This window comes from Clytia hemisphaerica, unplaced genomic scaffold, assembly GCF_902728285.1.
Source record: "Clytia hemisphaerica strain Z4C2 unplaced genomic scaffold, Clytia hemisphaerica genome assembly, whole genome shotgun sequence".
In the NCBI taxonomy this organism is placed as follows: domain Eukaryota; kingdom Metazoa; phylum Cnidaria; class Hydrozoa; order Leptothecata; family Clytiidae; genus Clytia; species Clytia hemisphaerica.
Window position 1 is genome coordinate 217,324 of NW_027104384.1, and position 22,353 is coordinate 239,676.

A 22,353-nucleotide genomic window follows, 5' to 3' on the forward strand; every position below is an offset into this window, starting at 1 on the left:
TATTATAGGAGTATCGAAAGTATGGTGTATTTTGTTTTTCGTTTGAGGGCTTCTCCTTCGACATTTACTATAAGATAAAGTGTGAAAGCTGTCTCGAGTTAAACTACATATGTTTCAATTTCTTTTCCCTTTGACTTATTCGTGTTCTCATTTTCGGAAAAATAGTAAATAAATAAAGTTATTTTCGTTTCGGAGATAAGAAAATAAACTTATTTCTTTTGAATTCATTTTATTTAGGTTAGGGCTCAGCCTTGTGTCCAAATAGTGGCCCTTTGATAGTCCTATAGACCAGGCCCAGCGGAACAACCGTAAAAGTGGGGATGCTGAAGGCTCATAATAAGATGAAATTCGCCATTTGCTAATAAAAGTGGGGAGGCTGAAGTCTCCCCAGTACTGTAGACTGGATTATGCGATTAACGCAATTAAGTGACCCACTATTATATGGTAGCTCTTGATTTTAAGCTTTTGCTTGGATTCTCAAGACTCGCCAGATTCAAGTTGTTTCTGGAAAGTAAAAGTAGTATGAAGCAATATTTTGAGATGGTATGATATTCTTGCTATCATGAATGCATCCATAATCAACATTTTCTGCAGTGATATATCTCCGTTCAGATTAGAATATAATTCGTTAAGACTCAAAGCAAGAAATTTCCTGGTCATTGTCACTGGAGGTTACGTTTGCTTGTTTATTTCAAAATAAACTCTTTGATAATTATTTTAAACTGCTAGAATCCTTGGATTTTAAGTGGTTGAAAATGATGACATAAAGATCGTCGAAATATTCCTACAACATCGACTCTATTTTCTTGTTGTTTTTTATTTCAAAATCCAAGGAAATGTTTATTTTTGGTTTATGCTTCTTCTTATGGCTTGATTACTGTAGATTAAAAATGCAATTATTTATATCTTATCATTATCGTTGTTATTTTTAAACAGGTGAATAAATCAGTAAAAAATATGTTATGATGGTGCTGATTTTGAGCTGCTTGAATGGTAAAAATGTCGACTGGATACCATTTCCTTATATCCTACAGTGAACGTTTGTGAAGTAGCTCCAACTCTGCATCGACTCCGGAAATTAATATTCGCGGGTATAAATTTTATGTTTTTAACATATTGTCTGATATTTATGTTTGAATGAGTTATAAACCAAATATTCGGAGTATTTCTTTTTGAAAAAGGTTAACTCCCTTCCTTTCGAAGTTAAAACTGGATGAAATTTAAGTTTAGTTGACACAAAGGTTGCATGAAGAGCGGTTAAGGTTGTAACATTTTCAATACGACAATGGGCATATCAAAAGTCTTCATTTGTGTGTGTCTCGCAGGTAAGATATAGTTTTGTTTTTCAATGGTTGAATACTTTTAAAAAGCCCGGATAACAAAATCATCATTGAATAAGTAGTTAGCAGTGTTAGCGGTCAGATAAATATTACTCTTCTTCTTGTAGGCTTTTAAACGTAAATCTTGAAAATTTTACAGTTTGTACAGTTTGTTTGTTTAGACCGTACCAGATCTGAATGTACTTAAAACATAAAATCTCATTTTATATAAAATTACCGAAAGTTAGTGATTTGCCTAACGTTTTAGAGATATACTTTAAGAACATTTGACAATGATCTTGCCAAGGTTAAAATAAAAGGTTAAAATAGTTGGCGAGATGATGCTGATGAACAGCTTTCTGCTCTTCCCGTCAACAACTTTTCTTCTTACGCTTACCTAGCTCATAAGCTCACTTTTCCCCACGTTTATAGTTCCAGCCCGACTGGCGTGCCAATCTAGAGACAAAAACAATCGGTAATTATTTTTTCTTTTCTCTGTAGCTTTATCGTTCAAGGACCATGTGGAAACTGCAAATACTGTTGATCTATATAAATCAGCTCCATCCTCAATCAGCCCATCTCAATCAACAACTGGTGCCGAATTTTCAATCCCAGTATCAAGTTCATCAGAGGAAAAAACAAGTTCAGCAGATGAATCATTAACATCCTCAATCAAGCCATCCCAGTCAACGGCTGGTCTCGAATCTTCAATCCCAATAACAAGCTCAGTAGATGAATCAGCTCCATCCTCAATCAGCCCATCTCAATCAACAACTGGTGCCGAATTTTCAATCCCAGTATCAAGTTCATCAGAGGAAAAAACAAGTTCAGCAGATGAATCATTAACATCCTCAATCAAGCCATCCCAGTCAACGGCTGGTTTCGAATCTTCAATCCCAATAACAAGCTCAGTAGATGAATCAGCTCCATCCTCAATCAGCCCATCTCAATCAACAACTGGTGCCGAATTTACAATCCCAGTATCAAGTTCATCAGAGGAAAAAACAAGCTCAGCAGATGAATCATTAACATCCTCAATCAAGCCATCCCAGTCAACGGCTGGTCTCGAATCTTCATTCCCAATAACAAGCTCAGTAGATGAATCAGCAACTTCCTCGATCAAGCCTTCGCAGTCAATAGAAGACACTGAATCTTCAATCCCAGTAACAAGCTCATCAGAGGAATCGTCAAATCAATCAATCAAGCTTTCTCAGTCAACAGCTGGTCTCGAATCTTCAATTCCAATAACCAGTTCATCAGAGGAATCAGCAACTCAATCAATTGATTCCTCTCAATCAACAACTGGTCCTGGAACTCCAACAAAATCAACTGCTCTTCCAATAACCAGTTCAGTAAATGAATCAGGATCCTCCGCAATTCATCCTTCTCAATCAACAGTTAGTGGTTCTGTAACCAAAACAATCTCAACTGCAGCCATTCACGAAACAATGACGTCTTCAATAAATGGGATAACATCATCGTCGTCTTCAATAAACCCATCTGACTCATCCTCTTCCACTGTTAAATCAACAGTTAATTCAGCTGGAGATTCATTAACAGTAACATCAGCCATCAAATCTTCCCAATCATTAGATGCTTCTCAAACACAAAGTAACGTTCCTTCATCTACATATTCGTCGATGTCAACCGAGTCATCGATGTCAGCTTCAGTCAACCCTTCCCAAAGTGTCTCACAATCAACCACTGGTCTTGAGTCTTCCGTTAGTCAATCAGAAAATATCAATCCAACCATATTCACTAGGTTCCCAGATGTTTCATCGTCGATTGCTCAAACTACATCACAACCAGAAACAACACCAGAGCAACCAGGTGCTCCAGGAGGCCCAGGAGCTCCAGGAGGTCCATCCAAACCAGGAGCATGTGATTTGGATTTAGGCTTTATCATAGATGAGTCAGGTTCAGTAACCAGAGAAGATTTTGCAACCTCCATCAATTTTGTTAAAGAAATTGCTGGCAACTATGATATGTCGTTTGATAAGACGAGGGTTTCAGTAATCACTTATTCGACTGATGCTGTTTTTCACTTCAAATTCAACGACAGATCTGGCTACGTTCCAGCCTTTTTTAGAGATCATATGTCTGAATTGGAGAGAAGAGGTATAACTTCATTCAATTTCATTAATGTTTGAAAGGGCAAAAACAGATAACAGTTTTCTTTCAAATTCGCGTAAACACATCCTACACAGCGCCAATATGGTAATCTTAAGAATACAAATCTTCTAGCAAACGAGAATATTTTACTATAATTTACCATCAAGATTGCAGAATATATCGTAATTCTTAAGGGTCTTCTTTAAGTTCAAAGAAAGTTGAGGTTTCCAGGAAAAGGCGTAGAGGAATAAGGGGAAAGAGAAATGGAGCCTCCAAAACCGGGGGGGGGGGGAGGCACTAAGGCAAAATTAGGTACGAGACGTGCCGCTGGTCAGGGTCCCTTTTTTAAGCTCTGAAGATATCTGACAGGGTCCCCAAATCTACTAATTTTCAAGATGTGTATCTGACAGGGTCCACTTTTGGTTATTTGGACAATTTTTCAGGGTAGAAATCAGAAAAGCATTCAGTTTTTCGTCTAGTTTTAGTCAGTTTTGCCACTTGTTAGGGTGGAAATTTAAAAAATTTTCAATTTTTCGTTCTGACAGGGTCACCGTTTTACCAAAAATTCATATCTGACAGGTTCAACTTTTGGAAGTCCAGTGTCACGTCCCCGTCAGCCGTCAAGGTCAGTGCCCCCCCCTGGGGATCTACACTAGTAAGCTAACTAATGGATCCTATTGTTTTTCTTTATCTTGCTACAGGTGGAGGTACAAACACCTACGCAGCTTTGAACATGAGCAGATCAGAAATGTTTAACCCAGAAAATGGTGATCGTGTAGATAACATGAATGTAAGTGGTCAAGTTTTTTTTTAAACCTCGTTCCACGTGTATCCCAGGCTTTATTTACGAAAGAGTAGTATCTGGCACTAATCAGTAAGCATCAAATAGCTGATAATACGCAGGGAACGAGGTATCTTTAACTGGTCGTTGATTGGATAATTGGTTGAACCAACAACGCTGAGTCTTATAAAATGAAGTATGAGTAGAAAGGACATCAAAAACATTTCTAAAGTGAACATTTTAAGTAAATATTTACTAGCACCGGTTCTACATTTCAAAAGAAACCTTTAAATTGTAACGACAAATCATTATTATTGCACTTTCAACCTTTTTCAGCCGCTTCACTTTTGAATTTTGATTCCCAAACCTCGTTGCCGTGTATCCCAGGCTTTATTTATGTTACTGATAGACGCAAGAAAATACACTGGTGCAATTAGTAAGCGTAAAAAAAGCCGATATTACGAGGGGAAGGACGATGTTTATTCCCATGTTCTTTGCAAGCTTACGGAGGGCTTTTAAATACTAAAACGCTTTTCATTTAGGTGCTAATTGTACTTACTGATGGGCAAAGTTTAAGAAGGGAAAAACTTATCTCAGAAGCCAGCTCACTTCGAGAATCAGGTGTCAAAATCTTAGCAGTCGGTGTTGGAGACAAAGTAGGGGAAGACGAATTGAACATCATTGCTGGAAACTCGATGAATGTGTTCAGTGTTTCTGATGCAGACAGCTTGAACAAGTATGTGAAGAACATGGTCAAAACAAGTTGTGATGGTAAATGTTTTTCCATTCTACTGGCTAATTCTTGATCAATGGAAGTGTTTGATTTTGTAAATTGGTGTAAAGCGTGGAATTCTAAACAATCGACTTTCTGGCTTGCTTTTTCACATTCATTACGTATGAAAGTATAGGGGTTTAAATTAATGGAATACATTTTGTCAATATAATATATCTTTCCATCGTTGCAAGAATGTAAACTATCAATTCTCTTCTGTCATCAAGATCCTTTCTTTAGAAGCCCTTCTGGATCCTCTACCGTCGAAATCACTTATTTATTCTATGGATCCTCATCATTCCGTTGAGATCATTTCATTAGAAATTTCTTACTTCGTCATACCTTTCTACCTTTTTAATACAGCCATCAAAGCGCGATACCAAGCCCCTTCCCAGCTGGCACATAACGTTGTATCGATATTTACCTAGTGTTTATAACGTTATAACGTTAAATGAACGTCGAATCAACGTTGTGTGTCAGCTGGGTTGGCTTTTTTGGTGATTCTAATAGTGTTTACGATTGTATCACGTCCATCAGTAAAATAAAAAGAGTGATACAAATGGCTCTGGGTACCAGATTATACAACCTTTTTAATTTTTGATTTTCAGAACAAATGCTCCTTCTCGAATGCTATCCATCAGGATTTAAAGCAGGCTTTAGCTTAACAGGATTGGAAGATAGGAATTTGCCATACTCAATCCGTTTCTCCGGTAACAACACATGTGGTTCCATCAACAAAACATCAGAAGATCATATCAGTGATGGAAGAATTTGGATGGAATCGAATTTCACTGATTGTGGAATCAAAGCTTATTATATTGGTGATAGCATTGCCTTTGAACAAACAATCGTTATTGACTATGGGTCCAAAAGTCTCTCGTCGGTAGTGTACCGATATCTGACTTCGTCACATACTGTGAAATGCTTCTTTGATCGTAGAATCACACAGACATTGAACATCAATGTCCAGGATGTTCAAGAGGTTGCACCATCTGTCAGTAAGTGTTGTTACCCTGAGTGCATTAAATTTCGCGTGCATTAACTTTCGCAATTTTTGCAAATTTTTGCCTTTTTTAACAAAATTTAGTCCTAGCGAAAGTCTTGAAATCAGAATTTTTTTGCAAAAACCCCAAGGAAAATGAAAAAACTAAGTGAAAAGTAGACTGATTTGCGAAATTTTGTCTACTGAAAAAAAAATTCAGATCTTCGATTGACTTTAAGTATACATGATTCATGTACGGATTTATACATCTTGGTGTTCCTAGACCTTAAGCCTCTCCCCCATTTAATACTTTTTGCAAGAATATTTGATTCCAACGTTTGTTTCGTGCCTCGAACGGCCCAGGGATGAAACTAGTTTGTACTTGTACTTGTCAATCATTTAAAACATTTTCCTGGATTTTCCACTTAAAACTTTAAAAAAGGTGTCCATATAAAATATGATTGACCGTAATGTATGTTTCTCCTTTTAGATGGCACATCCGACTTCGAATTTGATTTGAAAATTATGGACACCTCTGATGATAAAAATGAGGTTCAACTAGCTAACATTGGTGAACCATTGAAATTCGTCTTAAATCTTGAGAGTGCTCCAGATCAAGTCAAAACTTCACCACAGAACTGTTATGCTACAAAGACTGACGGAACTGGCAGATACAATTTGATTGCGGATAGGTAAAGATTGAAATTTATTGAAGACTTTTCACAAGTCAATCCCAAATTAAACCAATTTAGTTTTAAATCAAAGGTACATGCAGTTTAAAATAAAGTAAGTTCATAAAATCTTTTTAGTGTCAGTTGCGCTGTTTGTTTTCTTCACCTTAAGTGGTTTTCAATTTTCAAGAAACTCCTGGACAGTCAATTTAATTAATAACAAATTCTTGCAGGGTTATTCAGACCTTGTACAGAAAGAAAGTTCCACTGATTCAAGGTACCGAAATATAACAATCCGGTGGTCTAAAAATGCTAATCAATACACTTGACTTGCTAAAGAACTCGCCGGCCTAGAATCTAGAATTCGCCGGAGATAATCTTGCATTCACTAGCCTAACAAAAACAAAGCAAAATCCACGATCTTGTGTTCTTTACTAAGCTATCCATCTTCTTTGATTTCCACTCCTAGATGCGCAGGCGCAGATGAAGCCACTGCTGTTATCACATCTCAAAGTAACGAACTTCATTCCTTCTCATGGGAGTTGCTAGCTTTCCGATATTTCGGAGAATCAAATGCTGTAGTCATTGTGTGTGAAGTTTTGGTCTGCAAAAATGAACCTTTCTTGGAATTAAGTGATGAATGCAGAAGGTGTGGTCAAACGTCCAACAGAAGAAAAAGAAGAGATGTTGGTGATGTGGAAGATGATGTTGTCATAGAGAAGAAGACTGTTCTTTCAAAACCGTTTTTCATCATTGATAAACGAGAAGCACAGCCAAGTAAGTATCATGTACAGCGTTTTTTATCATAAGGAACTTCGAAAAATTTTGAAGCCTTCAGATGTTTTTAACTTTTTGGGTTTCGAGCCTAGAATTTTCCTTAACATGTTCTTATTTTAACCAATTTTTGATCATTTTTACCCATTTCCTAAGAAATCCAGTGTTTTTGAGTCCAGAAAGTCTTAAAATGTTCTTACTTGTTTTTAACATTTTGTCCGTCGAAGCATTATGTTCCTAGTTTGTTCCAAATTTGGCACCTGAATCTCCATTTTTAGTACACAAATAGGTAGCCAAATTTGGGTGCCAAATTGGGTACACAACTGACCTAATTTAGATTGACTCTTCGTCAGATCGTTTGCTTTCAGTCATCCCTTTAGCTTCAGGGTAATTGTTATCAATCATCACTTTAGAGGGTGGTGGGCAAAAAACAACTATCTGATTTCAGGGCAATTCCTTGATAGGAATATCAATGGATATAATATAATTGTTGTTCTTAAAGGGATATAAAAGAACAAGTAAAATCACGTGTCCAAAACAAACTTGTAAAACAATTGAAACGATCAAAATCAGCCATATTTCTTTCTATTTTTTATTTTGACATGTGATATTTGTTTTTATTTTGTAACATGCTGCATACGATTTGTGCAAATTTCAAAGTACTTTATGTCCCTTTAATAAACCGAACTAATATTTTTTTTTCTTTTTCAGCCCAAAACCAAGCCCAACAAGATGGCTTCTTCGACAAACCAGAGGGATTAACAACTGTCGTTGCCTTGGGTGCTGTGATAACCCTCATGGGTGGTCTTCTCGTCAAAAAGGTCTTCTTTTCTACTGTAGCACCATCAAAAATGGCATAAATAGATTGGATAAATCGAAACTCAACTAATTCCAACAATGTAATCATGTCAACGACAAAGGACTACTATTGATTTATAAAGTGCACAATATACTGTCAAAGCTATTATATTCTTAAAATATTATCTTTTGCAATTTGTAAAAAGTGATTTAAAAATTACGTTACGGATTCTTGATTTTTTCGTCGCAATGAATTTATCTTACTTTTAAGTTTGTACATAGTCATTTGAAAAAAAAACCGGTCTGGCAATGCATTGTTTTAGCTTTTTGTTAAATTTTCTTTTGTTACAAACAAAACACAAGTTTCAATTTGTATACTTTTTAATCACTTTACCAAAATCTCCTCTTGAGATTGGTCTATTTTCTAATCACATGATCAAAAAGTTTGCAAAATAAATCGATTCTGGTACGTAAACTCCATCTTTTAACAATAAAAAGAGACAAAAGCCTTCCAGACCAGTGTTTTTATAATGACTACTGTATGGTTAGTATTTAATTTTCCCTCTCTGAGAATACAGCCGTAAAGAAATACAGTTATCGACACTAACATAGGGAATCTTCGTTACAAGTTTCGCATGACTTTCTCGGTGTTAAATCTTCTGAATCTCTGACTGAGAATATTCCTTTATGTATCTTATCCGACCAATTTTATATATGTTTAATTTGTGAATTTTACTATAATGCTATCTATTATTTCTTAATGAGTAAAATGAATATGAAAGTGAATCCAAAGCTACCCTTGTCTTGTCTGTTACTACAATCGGCGCCGAAATATTTGGCACAAAAGGGGAATTCCCTGTGCTTTGAAGTACGGTTTAAAAGAAGAGTTTTAGCTCTGAGTTTTAACATTAGACTTAACACTTAAGGACCTTAGGATCACAGGATCTAAAAGCTCAAAAATGTTCTAATAAGACCGCTGAGAATATTAAAACTTAAAACCCCTCCCAAATCGAAAAATTCAATGAAACTAGGTGGAGGTACTGAAACTGCAATTCTCACCCGATCTGAAAAACGTTAAAGTTCCCAAAATTGGCAATATATTTCGGTGTCAATTGTATTTTTCCATTGAAGAAAAGTAAAATGATAAATAAATCCATACATATATAAAACTTTTTTCCACAATATGGATGAAAATTTCTTTTGAAATCCCTACGAAAGAAATCCCAAGAAATTCTATTGTTCCCAGCTCAAAAACCTCTGGGAACCTAACTCTACATCCCTGTGTCACAGAGACCTGCTTGCCCTACCCATCGGAAAATTCGTTCAACATTTCTTCCCCGACATTTCTTCCCCGGCTGGGAAGAATATACCCTACATACAATTTCAGCCCAACTGGGAAATTGAGTATCATTTCATCCCCAATTGATATTCAGTATAAAGAATTGCACCCCAAAACCGTCTTCGTTGTGGAAAGAAGTATCGACCGAGGCTGTGAGACAGGGGTGTCTAACTTTGTGAGCTTTTGAATACCTTGAGTATCAGAGGTCAAGTTTTCAAAGAAAATATCAACCTCTGACGACCAAGTGTAGAAATTTACAGGTCGAACATTATTCCGGTTTGTGATTTTCACTGTACTTCTTCAACCCTCTGGTGCTAGCTAGATATTGGCTGTTTCAACATTCCCAGCTGGCAAACAACGTTGTTTCAACGTTTATCTAACGTTCACAATGTCCATATAACGTTAAACGAACGTTGGCTGGGATTGCTGGGATTCATCCATCAACGTGAAGTTATGGACGTTAGATAAACATCAAGACAACGTCGTCGTTGTCAACTGTGAAAACTAAATGTGATTGGTAGATTATCAATCCGATGACCATATCCAGTGACAGTGAGAGACTAGCTGATTTGATTAACTTTCATCATTTTGATTATCTGATCACCTGCTTTATCTCCAAGTTTGAGGCACCTTTTTTTTACAGTTTCTGGCACGCCTTTCAAATAGTTTGACTTCCCCGTGACGTATGAGAACAAAATTTGATTGCAAAACAAAAACATTTTCAAACTGCAGATATTTCATCAAGGTTTGATACAATTCGCAAAAAGAGACAAATATTTATAAATTTAACCTCCTGCTGGGTGACAAATAATTAAAATCAGTTTGGCAATTTCCTGCTTCATACAGAGTGAACAGTTAGCAGCTTAGCTTTGGCTCACTTTGAATTCAGGAAATTAAACGTCTTTCGAATTTTGCTGACAATATCCTTTGTAAAACTTTTCGCTACTCGATCTATTGTGTTTGAAATATTAAGATCATTTATGTGGATATTCTACCTCCATTGTCGAGTAGAGGTATTACAAAGAATATCGAAAGCTGTTCAGACAGAACCAATCTGTAAAAATGACGGCTCATCTAAGAGCATTTGTGTTCATCACAGGTTAGTAAAATCTTACATTCTTAGAAAAATAGTATTTAATCTTGGTCCAAGACTATTTTTTCTGTAGGTTTCAGATAAAAGCTTGAAATTATATTATTTTCCTAACTTTAACATTTAAATATTCTAAATTACCTTAAATATCTTTTCAACGCAATTGAGATAAAGTGGTGATGAAAAATCATCTTACTGAGATTCCCAGCGGGGGTACAAGGGTTTCGAGTAAACAGGCATACTCCGGCCGATTTTCAACCCCTGACCCTTAATGGGACTAAAAAGGAGGCGATCCTTATTTGGATTATTTTAGCGAAATTTTGATCTTTTTGGTGCTTAAAATTGAAATTTCCCTATTTACTGACCATTAGCAGGAGGACGCAGGTTGAATTTTCTGATTTTCTTTAAACTCTTAAAGCGACTTTTAGGTGCCATAAAGGTACCCTTAAGCGCGACACACACCCGTACCATTCACATGCTTAGGTGCCCCATTAATTAGCAAAATAACATGGATGATGTGAGAAAACTTCCAAAAAGATATGTTACTAAACTAAATGGTTGGAGAGGCTATAGTCTAAGACAAAAGAAATAAGCTCAAAGCCGAAAAAAAATAGCAAAAGGCGAAAAGAGCCGAAAAGAGTCCACAGTCGGTAGAGTTTGCCATCATCTTCTTCGAATTTCTCACTTCGATTTTTTCCCGTAACTTTTTTTCAGCTCTAGCTTTAGCAGCAGTTCAAACAAATGGACAAAGCTGTGATTTGGATTTGGGTTTTATCATCCATGCATGTCAAGGTTTGCCGAGTGAAGCTACTGATTTCAACGAATCTATCGAATTCATGAGATCTGTTACGAAAAGTTTCACCATTGGTTTTGATCGTACTCGAGTTGCCTTGATAGCATCGTGTTATTCAACAAACCGAGTTGAATTTGATTTGGGGGATGGCACAAGTAAAGATCAAGTGCTTTTTGATAATACACTCACACGAATGTTACAGGAGAAAGGTGAAATTTTTTCTACGCCTACATGCTTTTTTTTTCATCTTCCAGGAAAATGCTGATTTCGAGTTCACTTTAAGGCCAAGAAGCCAATACAGTAAAGGAAGCCATCAATATTTTAGACTGAATATCACGAAAAGATAAGAAAACCGAGCTTTTTCAACACCAGTATCATGATAAATTTCTAATGTTCTAATAAATTGAAGAAGACTGATTCATTGAACTCTAATGGAAGGATGGTCGATGTCTGATTTTAGTCACCGTTTTTACTAACGAAACGATGGTATAGCAGGTGTCAGATAAAAGCTATCAAATTTTGTAGAAACCCACCGAATAAATGTTAAAGTATTGAGAATTGAGAATTATTATGAACTAGCGGTACCAGGCCCTCGTTATCAAATTTTGTGCAAACCAAAGTAATTAAAATGTTGAGATTATGAATTTAAGAGTTTGTGAATTCAAAGAAAGGCATACATTTTAGACATTCATTTACCAATTCTTCTCTCTAGGAAACTCGTCAAACTTTCGTTTGGCAATAGCTCCAGCATTTAGGGATGCAAGGAGGAAAATATTTGACCAGCGTTATGGAGACCGCAGAGAAAAGCGCAATGTAAGTTGATGCCACCACGAGGATATTCAAATTTGTTTAGAGAGAAAAGTGATTAAAAAAGTCGGACTTTCAGTGTGTCCGGAAAAAGGCGGAACAGAATTTTTTATAAATGTTAAAGTTGTTCCTTACTTCAATCAGTGAAAAAATACTTGGCACAAAAGGGAAACTCACCGGGGTGTTTTGAAACCACAATCGATTTGTAAGTGCTCTAAAGTACGTTGGAAGGGTAGAGTTTTAACTCTGAGTTTTAACTTGAATTATAGCCTAGAAACCCATGAATCCCTCCCAAATCGAAATAATCGATGAAATCAAGTTGAGGGCCTGAAATTGACATTCTCGCTCGAACTTCAGTTTTTGAAAAATTGTAAATTAGCCAAAAAGTGCCAATATATTATGGCACGGATTGTTGTTAATTAGGGCATTAAATTGGCCAAGATTACGAGGGTGTCTCTTCCTATAAAGTTTGTCCCTTTTTTCAAAATGAAATGGAACGAATAAAAACATAATCAATGTTATAGAATGATTGAAGAACAATAGAGTAACTCGAACCTCTATAACTCGAATGTCTCCTTAATTATAACAAGTTTTCTCGTCCCTTCAGTTAAAAATGTGTCATGAACCAATATTCATGACTCGAAACTTCCATAATAGACCATTTCATAAATTACGTTACGAGAATCACTTGCCTTGCTTTGAAATTATTGCCATGGTGATTAACTTCCAGCAGATTTTATTAAAACTACTTCCTATTCATAAAAAAATCGTTTCATGTCTCAAGAGACATAATCACCATGGTAATTCTTTGAATACGAGGCAAGTGATGTTCATGACGTAACTTATGAAAAGGTCTATTCTAACAAGTATACCCCGTGCTTAAAGACAGAAAAAGACTCCACTGAGGTATTTTTACCCTGTTCTCATACAGGTGCTGATTATTCTTATGAACCGAGCGATTCGCGACATGAGTTATGTCAGATATGCAACAGATTTTCTCTCCAGTCCTTCCCAAGAAGATATTAACGTCATTGCAGTTGGTGTAAATGGTGGTACTAGTCGAACTGAATTAGAAGTCATGGCTGGCAACAAACCTGAGAATGTTTTCCAAGTTTCTGATTCGTCACAATTGAGTTCGATTGCTAATGACATTGGCCTTTTGAGTTGTCAAGGTATATACATACTTTTCAACAATTTTTAAAGTGAAAAGGGGATTGTAGTTGAAGCTCTCTGATTCGACGTTCCATTATTTGATATACACTCCATTATTCGATTGTATTGAAAGGCACAGTCAACAAGAAACTCTCATAAACAACACTCTTTCATTCGATACATTTTCCTTTCAATGAAAATTCATTCCCCTTGAAATTGAGTTAACGAGCGTCATATGAGATTGGCTGAACAGGTTTTTGGTTAAATTTTGTGTCTAAATTCATATGTCAATAACTTGATGAACTTTTCTTTCTTTTCCCCTCTTCTAGTTCCGTCTGAAAATTTAGGGAGCTAGACTCTAATCCGAACTCAGTAATTTAAGAAAAAACTGTTATAAAGTTGCTTCCTCTACCGGAATTTATGGTATCAACAGAAAGAAATTTTTTTGATGGAAAAGTTTGCTCCTTTTTCGACCCCTTTTTTCCTAGAAGTTTATTAGGTGGGGAACTGAGACAGGTGTTTGAATATTAATAGTGGTGCTAATTTCTTCTCTGACAACCCTTAAAATGTAGATACTCAAACAACAACGACAACCACGACAACCACAACAACAGAAAACGAAACGACAGAACCCTCATCAACAGACGCAACAGACACAACAACAACGACAACAACGACAACAGAAAACGAAACGACAGAACCCTCATCAACAGATGCAACAGACACAACAACAACGACAACAACGACAACAGAAAACGAAACGACAGAACCCTCATCAACAGATGCAACAGACACAACAACAACGACAACAACGACAACAGAAAACGAAACGACAGAACCCTCATCAACAGATGCAACAGACACAACAATTGGGACAACAGATGACACAACAATGGAGACAACAGTTGTGACAGATACAACGAATGCGACAGATACAACCTCATCGACCTTGATAACCATTGCTCCTTCTGAATCAATAACATCTTCATCACAACCAATTAATCTTGAATCATCTATAATTTCAACAATGGAAATTTCAGAAAACCTGTCAACTAGTTTTTACAGCTCAACATCAATTGACCAATCAGAAAACATTAATCCTTCCCCATCGACAACTTTACCAGAGATGACATCATCAATCAAAACCACACCTGGGCCGGCCAAAACAACACCGTCAAAACAAAGTACATGTGATATAGATCTTGGATTTGTTGTTGCCGAATCTGAACCAGTCAACATGGGAACCTTTAGTAAATCTATGAATTTCGTCAAAAATATTGCCCAACACTTTTCACTGTCACTCGACCGAACAAGAACGTCATTGATTACTTACTCAAACGAGGCTGTTTTACAATTCAAGTTTAACGAACAAGCTGGCCACGACAAACGGTTTTTCAATGGTTACTTATCTGAAATAGTGAGGAAAGGTATAACATATTTAGCATGTTCACAGCCGTGCCCTTTTCAGGAATTGAAGTTTAAATCTCTAGGAATTTCGTCGAAAGTTTGGCTTTCAGAGACTCCAGTGGCCTTACTTTAGATTCGCATACCTTCAAATTGATAACCAATTGATGTAGATTCTGAAATATGCCTTAAAATTAAAAGAATAAGTTTCTGTATTAAAAGTTATGGTGGCTCTTTGAGTTTACTCGTAGTTGTCAGTGAATGTGTTAATTAAGTAAAAAAAAGTTTTTTTCTTGTCAATATAATTGATAACTGGCAATCGTTAAGTCAGAATCGCAGAAATTATTAATGAACAGGTTCTTTTATATTCACCATGGAAAATCTGGAGTTTTTACAAGCTCTTATTTGATTTGGTTTGTCGTTAAGATGTAATAAAAGAATCTCATTACTTTTTCTAAAGAACGCGTCATCTCTATCACTTTAAATGACCAATTAGTGAAGTATCTTGTAAAAACTCCAGCTCATCCCAAAATCTTCGCAGTTCTTTTCTTATCATTTCTAAAGCAATATCATTGCAATTTCATTTTAAGGTTATGGGAACAATACATATGCTGCACTGAACATGGCAAGAAATGAAATGTTCAACTCCAAAAGTGGTGATCGGCCAGACAAAAAGGATGTATGTCTTTAGATCCTAATAAGATATAATTGATGCTCTCTAATTCAACTTTCACTATTCAACAAGCTCCATTATTAGATCATATTGAAAGCCAGCGTCAACTAGAAACACTCGTAAACGACGCTCTACTATTCAATACGCTCTCTTATTACCGTGAAAAGCACAGGCCAAAATCATATATTGACCTGTGCCGACCAATCGAGATTCTATTCAGCGCGCAATCAACGCAGAGAAAAGTAACCAAGACAACCATCCAAGATCTTGGATGAGGCTCATAGTCGATATTTTTATTCCCGTCGTTGAAAACACAACTCAGAATGTCACCAACGCTTATTTAAAAGAGTCAGTGATAGAGAATCATATCACAAGATTTCTCTATTATTTCGCGATTCCATTGAAGTAATGTTACCATAATTAATAATCTAGTAATTACTGTTATACATTTGGGAATCATGTAGAAGATTTCTTTTGAGAAAAACTCATTTCAATTACACTTGGAAGTTTCTGTGGAATTTGTCAATTGTGAACATGTATACTGATACAATCTGCTAGATATTAATATGGTAATATTTGCTCTTCATCTTTGATTCTTTCTACAGTGATTAGATTGACACATGCGCGATAAAATTTCTATTGTTGGTCTTCAGAGGTTAATATATCCTTTGATAACTTAACCTCTGGTACTCAGGGTAGTCTCTTATTCGAATATCGAATTAGAGAGCATTAACTAGAAAGCAACAAAGCTCATAAAATCAGTGACCAGCGTTTATTTCGAGAAATAAGCATTTACGATAGATATTAGATTTTAATTAGCTCCGTCAATTTATACAATGACTCGAGCAATCATCACTGGTCAAAAAAATTTCCTCAGGTAAATGGGACAGGGGTGTGTGACACAGCAATTGCAGAAAATTTGTTGGAAAGAATTCTTTACTTAATCAATTTTTTTAACAATATTATTTATACACTTAGGTGCTGATTATTCTTCTTACTGATGAGCGAAATGCAAAAAGGGAAGAACTTATATCAGTGGCAAGTTCACTTCGAGAATCAGGTGTTAAAATCTTAGCAGTCGGTGTTGGAGATAAAGTATGGGAAGATGAATTGAATATCATTGCAGGGAACTCGATGAATGTGTTCAGTGTTTCCGATGCCGACAGCTTGAATGAGCTCATCGAGAATATCATTTTGAGCACTTGTGACGGTAAAAAGAATTGACTTAGTCCTTCTTTTATTATTAATGTGTTTCTATAATTATTGGTATCATCATTCAAAAGGTTTTTCCGATTTTCTATACTTTTGTACCGATTTTAACAATCACTATCCATAATAAACTTCGATCTTTTTAGATCATATCAGTTAAAACCCTCTAAGATCTCCATGTATCCATGTATTGTAAATTTACAGTAAATAAGCCCAAATGTTCAAATAATAGAAATTTCGTGATATAGAGATGGTTTGTGAGGCATTGTTAACTCAAAGATTTATTATACACTGGATAAACGACTCATAAAACGGTTGAGAGCGATCATTGTATTTCCATTGTTTCAGAAAACAATAGATGTTCTAGCTTTGTCCGCAAAGGACAAGTGTCATGGCGGCTCGAAGGTGTCTGATTTGAAAAAATATTTATTAGTCTTATTTAAAAAAACTTCTCTAGCTCTTTCTTTTTGTACATTTGCAGAAAAAACGTTTGAAAGTAAGGCTAGCATATCAATCTGGATACATTTGTGAAATCTGGTGTGAGAAAATCATCATTAGACAGGAAATTTAGACAAAATGCTTATAGTGACACAAAATATCTTTCCAAAACTGTTTCCAGAAGAGCTGGAATTAACATACATAAGACTTAAGTGTCTTGGCTCCACTGTGGTATGAAAATCTTTTGGAGGCACGTGGTGGCAAGGTGGTTTTTTTTAGGTTTAAGTTTGAAAATTTCCGGTGTCAACATTCAATTTCTTATACACAACACGTCTTTTGCATCTTTTTCACAGCTTGAAACGTCATAACGACTTATAATTAGCAATTATGTAGAAGAATCTGACTCTCACAGGAAAGTTTTAATTCTCTTATGGGAATTGGATGAGTTATTTTCGATAAGAAATGCAAAAAAAATGCTTCGAAAAATCATTTAATGAGGGAAGGAGAGTGAACAATAATATCATTACTGCGGACATAGCTAGAACATGAGAAATTGGCAAAAATCTGTTACTTGTATATCCAGTGTATAATAAATCCCTGGTTAACTGAAGGGACAAAAAAACTTGTTTGAGTTTAGGAGATATTCGAGTTGTAGAGGTTAGAAACTCCTCTGTATACCATGATGTTGGTTTTATAAAGTGATCCTTTTTTGTTTAGAACGAATGTTGGAGCTTGAATGTCATTCTTCTGGGTTCAAAGCAGGCTTCAGTTTACCCAAACTAGAATCTAAAAGTCTACCATACTCCATCAGTTTCTCCGGTAACAACACATGTGGTTCCATCAACAAAACATCAGAAGATCATATCAGCGATGGAAGAATTTGGATGGAATCGAATTTCACTGATTGTGGAATCAAAGCTTATTATATTGGTGATAATATTGCATTTGAACAAACCATTGTGATTGAATATGGGTCTAAAAGTCTTTCGTCTGTAGTGTACCGATATCTGACATCCTCACACGTGGTCAAGTGTTTCCTTGATCGAAAAATCACTCAGAAATTGAACATCAATGTTCAGGACGTTCAAGAAGAAGCTCCTTCTGTCAGTAAGTATACTCTTATAATTATCCACCTCCGATGGAACCTAGGTCTTATACGACTTGCGATCCCCTTGCGATCAGCCATTGTGGTACCCAGTTCCCAGTTCCTTGATCTCTAGCCCTGTTTCTTGTCTCAAAAAATCAAGAAATGTGCATTTTCTAGAGCACCTTTGACCAGCAGGAAACCAAAATAGAACCCCTTTCCTAGTAATCCAAAGTAAATCAAAGTTAAGAAAATTAACGCGAAGTAAGGCTATGGTAAGTCTGTTCTTTAGATTCTATTGTCTGCGCTGGAAGAAGATTGCCCAAGTTTCAGTTTTTTGTAGGTTTTTTTTGCAGTTGAAATTCAAGGATATTTTCTCTAACAGGGACTAATTTTTAAGTAGGAAGGAGAAGGCACTCGATCTTTGATACAGAGATGTAAACAGAGTAGTATGGGCGTTCTTCCGTGTAATAACCTTCCATAAGAGTGTAAAAGTCTACAAAGAAGTCAGGTATTGCTCAATGACCCCCGGTGGCATGGGCCCTTTCTATGTCTCATAGAAGGAAACCAAATGAAAAGAGTAAACTAAAGCATTCATTTATATTTTTTTAAGATGGCACATCTGACTTCGAATTTGATTTGAAAATTATGGACACCTCTGACGATGAAAATGAGGTTCAACTAGCTAACATTGGTGAACCATTGAAATTCGTCTTAAATCTTGAGAATGCTCCAAATCAAGTCAAAACTTCACCACAGAACTGTTATGCTACAAAGACTGACGGAACTGGCAGATATAACTTGATTGCAGATAGGTAATGAAAAGACCTAGATGAAGTTTTATAAACTACCAATATCAGGGAAGTTAAACATGAAGATATTAACGACATTTTAAATTTAGGACTTAAGTTTTGATTTACGGTCTGATTGATAAGCTAAATTTTTGTTGGAGAAAACACTTTCTGCTCAAAATTAGCTGTCAATTACAATTGCACATACGTAATTCTACTGACAGCTTTTCGATACCTACTGGGTGATTTTCGGCAATTCGTCATAGATTTCGTGCCTTTTAACCCACAACACATATAGCTCGCCAAAAACTCACGTCATAGATTCAGTGCTCGTAGATACATATAACTTCATGCTTAACCTCGCTATTTGAAATTGGCAGCCTGAAAAAACTAATCAGACAGCCTTAGCTAAAAGTATCCAGTCCTCTTACAGAATTTTGAATTCTAATTCATACTTATTTTACTCCTAGATGCGCAGGCGCAGATGAAGCCACTGCTGTCATCACATCTCCAAGTAACGAACTTCATTCCTTCTCATGGGAGTTGCTAGCTTTCCGATATTTCGGAGAATCAAATGCTGTAGTCATTGTGTGTGAAGTTTTGGTCTGCAAAAATGAACCTTTCTTGGAATTAAGTGATGAATGCAGAAGGTGTGGTCAAACGTCCAACAGAAGAAAACGAAGAAACATTGATGGTGATGTCATTGAGAAAAAAGAGGTTATTTCAAAACCGTTCTTCATAATCAATAAGAGACAAGAACAGCCGGGTAAGCATCACTCTGCCTTCATAACAATTTTTGGATGTGTCATTTTTAAGAAAGTATACTTTATTTTTTATAAGAACAATCATAATCTTTGAATTTTTCAGATGTTCTTAGATCACTTAGTTTTAAGCCTTTTGTAAGCAGTTTTGTGCAATTTCCTAAAAAAGGGTGCTTTAACGAAGCGTTTAAAAGTTTTTAACTTGTTCTTAATATTTTGGCCATCGAGGCCATATGTTCTTGTTTAATCTATTCTCATAAAAAAACGTTTAGGTAGTAATGTCGAGTTTTTACCAACGAAGTCTCTGATTTATTGCACTGTAAGGATTCTCTTTTTCTTCAGTCAGTCTTACTTCAACTTAAAACTATTGAGTTCTCCTGTGTACTTCAACTTAAAAAATAATCATTTATTTCTTTTCCAGAACCAGACTCACAACAAAGGGGTTTTTTGACAACATCAAAAGGTATTGCAGTTGTAGCTGGAATGGGTGGAACAATTGTTGTCATTAGTGGCTTCATCTTGAAAAAGATGTTTTGTTCTGCACCTAAAGTACTGAATTAAATAACAGAAGAACTTTCGCACGATGCTTTTTTGATGGGTTTTTAAGATATTTTTAAGTTCTCGAAAGTACAGTACTTATATTCAGATCTTTCTATAATGTGAACTTATTTCCAGTCCCTGTCAAATAGAAACCGTCTATATACTTTTTATGATTCGAATCTCTCTGTAATTTGAAAAAAATATGATTACCAGTTTCGCGTTCGAATTAGTTGTAAATCATTGCTGAAAAGCGGACAAAATCCTGTTTCTGAATTATCTTTTCGACGATGTGACTGTGTCGAAATTATGAAGAAAACAGGCAATCAATACAAGAATCAATAAAACAAGTTATGTTGGTTTATATTGAGCCTAACGACTGGGCTTTTGGCAATGGCTGTTTTAATTAAAAAATGTATTCAATATTAAATAAACACCTCGTTTGTTTGTTTTTTTATCGTTATTTCATTGTATTAAGTTTAATGAAAAATATATGCTGAATTAAAAATGAAGCTAATGTATAACGTATAAAAAAATTATTCAAATTGATAAAACCATTAGTCAAGTATCCTAGTATCTGGTTACACTTCTGTATCAGTGACCCAGTCAAATCCACCCCGTTGGATAACCAAGTGAAAATTAATGCCAAAAATAGTCCGATAGGATAATGACTTAACTCGGTCAAAATTTAATTGAGATTCTTTATCCCTATCAGAAGTGAGTAATTTATGGTCTTGCCCTAGTCAACAATCATATCAATTAGGTCAATCCGGTAAAAGTCGAAAAAAAACAAATTAATGAACTCTAAGAAAACCTGCCGAAATCAAACTCGCTAACCCTATTATATCAGTGAAAGAGTTAAAAGCTCTGAACCAAGTGAGTTTTTGATAACTCAAATTTAAACCCGATGAAAATTAATTTTCATATAGTCAGCCCGATTTTAAAACTTTACCATGTTACTCACTGAGAAAGGGGTGTATGCTTGATAAATCACAATCAAGAAATAATGAAGCATCCGAGCATTCCCAGCAACTGCCTTCTCCCTTTCTCATTTGACCATATTTGACTAATTTCGACAGATTTTGCATCAAAAGCATTTTTCTTGTCAGGATTATTTTACTACTACTTATCTTAAGCCTTGTTGAACCAATTTTAAAGGTTTAGATCCTTTATAGTAGATCCTAAGGTCAAAATTCTTAAGTCAATACTCAGAGTTATTCTTTTCCGTGGCAAAGTAAGTTAAACTATGGCTGGGTTTAAAATTGGGAAAAAATTGAGCTTTGTCGTAATAAGGACCGGCGTAAAAGGAGGCAAATTAGGGCCGGCGTAAAAAGGGCTGATAAGGTATTTTAATTGGATTTATCTAAAATTCAACTATCATTTGTCACATATCCAGAAAGTTTATCGTTTACATAAAATTTCTTCTAGGGAGAAAGTTTTTTCGAATTTGTCTTTTCAAGGATCGTGTGGCTTGGTCCAACAGCTTGCATCTCCCATTACACATTTGAAGGCAACGAAATTTATCTTTCGGTGATTTCATGTTTTCATTTTGTAAACACTGTAACTTGTTTATCTTACAATCTTGGCATGATAATACTGCTTGTCGCTTGGCAACCATAATGACGTCATTTAAGCGCGTATTTCGATGAGGTTGAGCATGAATATAAACTGCGAGAATAGTAAATAGAACCCCGAGTTGAAAAATTATATTTTTTGTTACTTCCTTCTCAAATGATATCATCTCGTCCCTCTTGACTGTACAAGACTCTTGTAGATTTAGAAGTTGAAAACAGTATTTAACTCTTAATTTATGTAAAATGAGAGCTATTTCTCTGAAAAAGTCATCTCCTTTATATATAGCATCCAATTTAGACCTTATTGGTCTTATTGAGTGAATGAATATTTTTTTTCATAAATACCGAATTCCAAATACGGTAATAAATAATTTTTGAGGAAAACTTTTAAAGTTAGGGCGGGAGGAACGGTTTCATAGAAAATATGAAAATAAAGGGTTTTTAGGGAAGTAGAGGGGTATAAAAACCAGATTCTTCTCCTTTACAGATCCT

The 22,353-nt window shown here is 35.6% G+C and overlaps 2 protein-coding genes across 2 annotated transcripts; both read left to right on the plus strand.

Moving 5' to 3' along the window:
- Positions 1-1,199: 1,199 nt before the first annotated feature.
- Positions 1,200-8,996, plus strand: LOC136819377 (serine-rich adhesin for platelets-like). Its single transcript, XM_067075612.1, has 8 exons — positions 1,200-1,325; positions 1,821-3,437; positions 4,133-4,221; positions 4,755-4,983; positions 5,593-5,982; positions 6,457-6,658; positions 7,107-7,414; positions 8,123-8,996. The coding sequence occupies exons 1-8, from the start codon at positions 1,286-1,288 to the stop codon at positions 8,269-8,271; spliced, it is 3,024 nt and encodes a 1,007-aa protein (XP_066931713.1). The 5' UTR covers positions 1,200-1,285; the 3' UTR covers positions 8,272-8,996.
- A 1,548-nt stretch (positions 8,997-10,544) lies between these two features.
- LOC136819317 (serine-rich adhesin for platelets-like) lies at positions 10,545-20,379 on the plus strand. The gene is made up of 11 exons (XM_067075564.1): positions 10,545-10,647; positions 11,353-11,640; positions 12,144-12,244; positions 13,170-13,410; positions 13,963-14,817; positions 15,385-15,473; positions 16,446-16,677; positions 17,832-18,221; positions 18,812-19,013; positions 19,460-19,755; positions 20,172-20,379. The coding sequence occupies exons 1-11, from the start codon at positions 10,611-10,613 to the stop codon at positions 20,309-20,311; spliced, it is 2,871 nt and encodes a 956-aa protein (XP_066931665.1). The 5' UTR covers positions 10,545-10,610; the 3' UTR covers positions 20,312-20,379.
- The last annotated feature ends 1,974 nt before the right edge of the window (positions 20,380-22,353 follow it).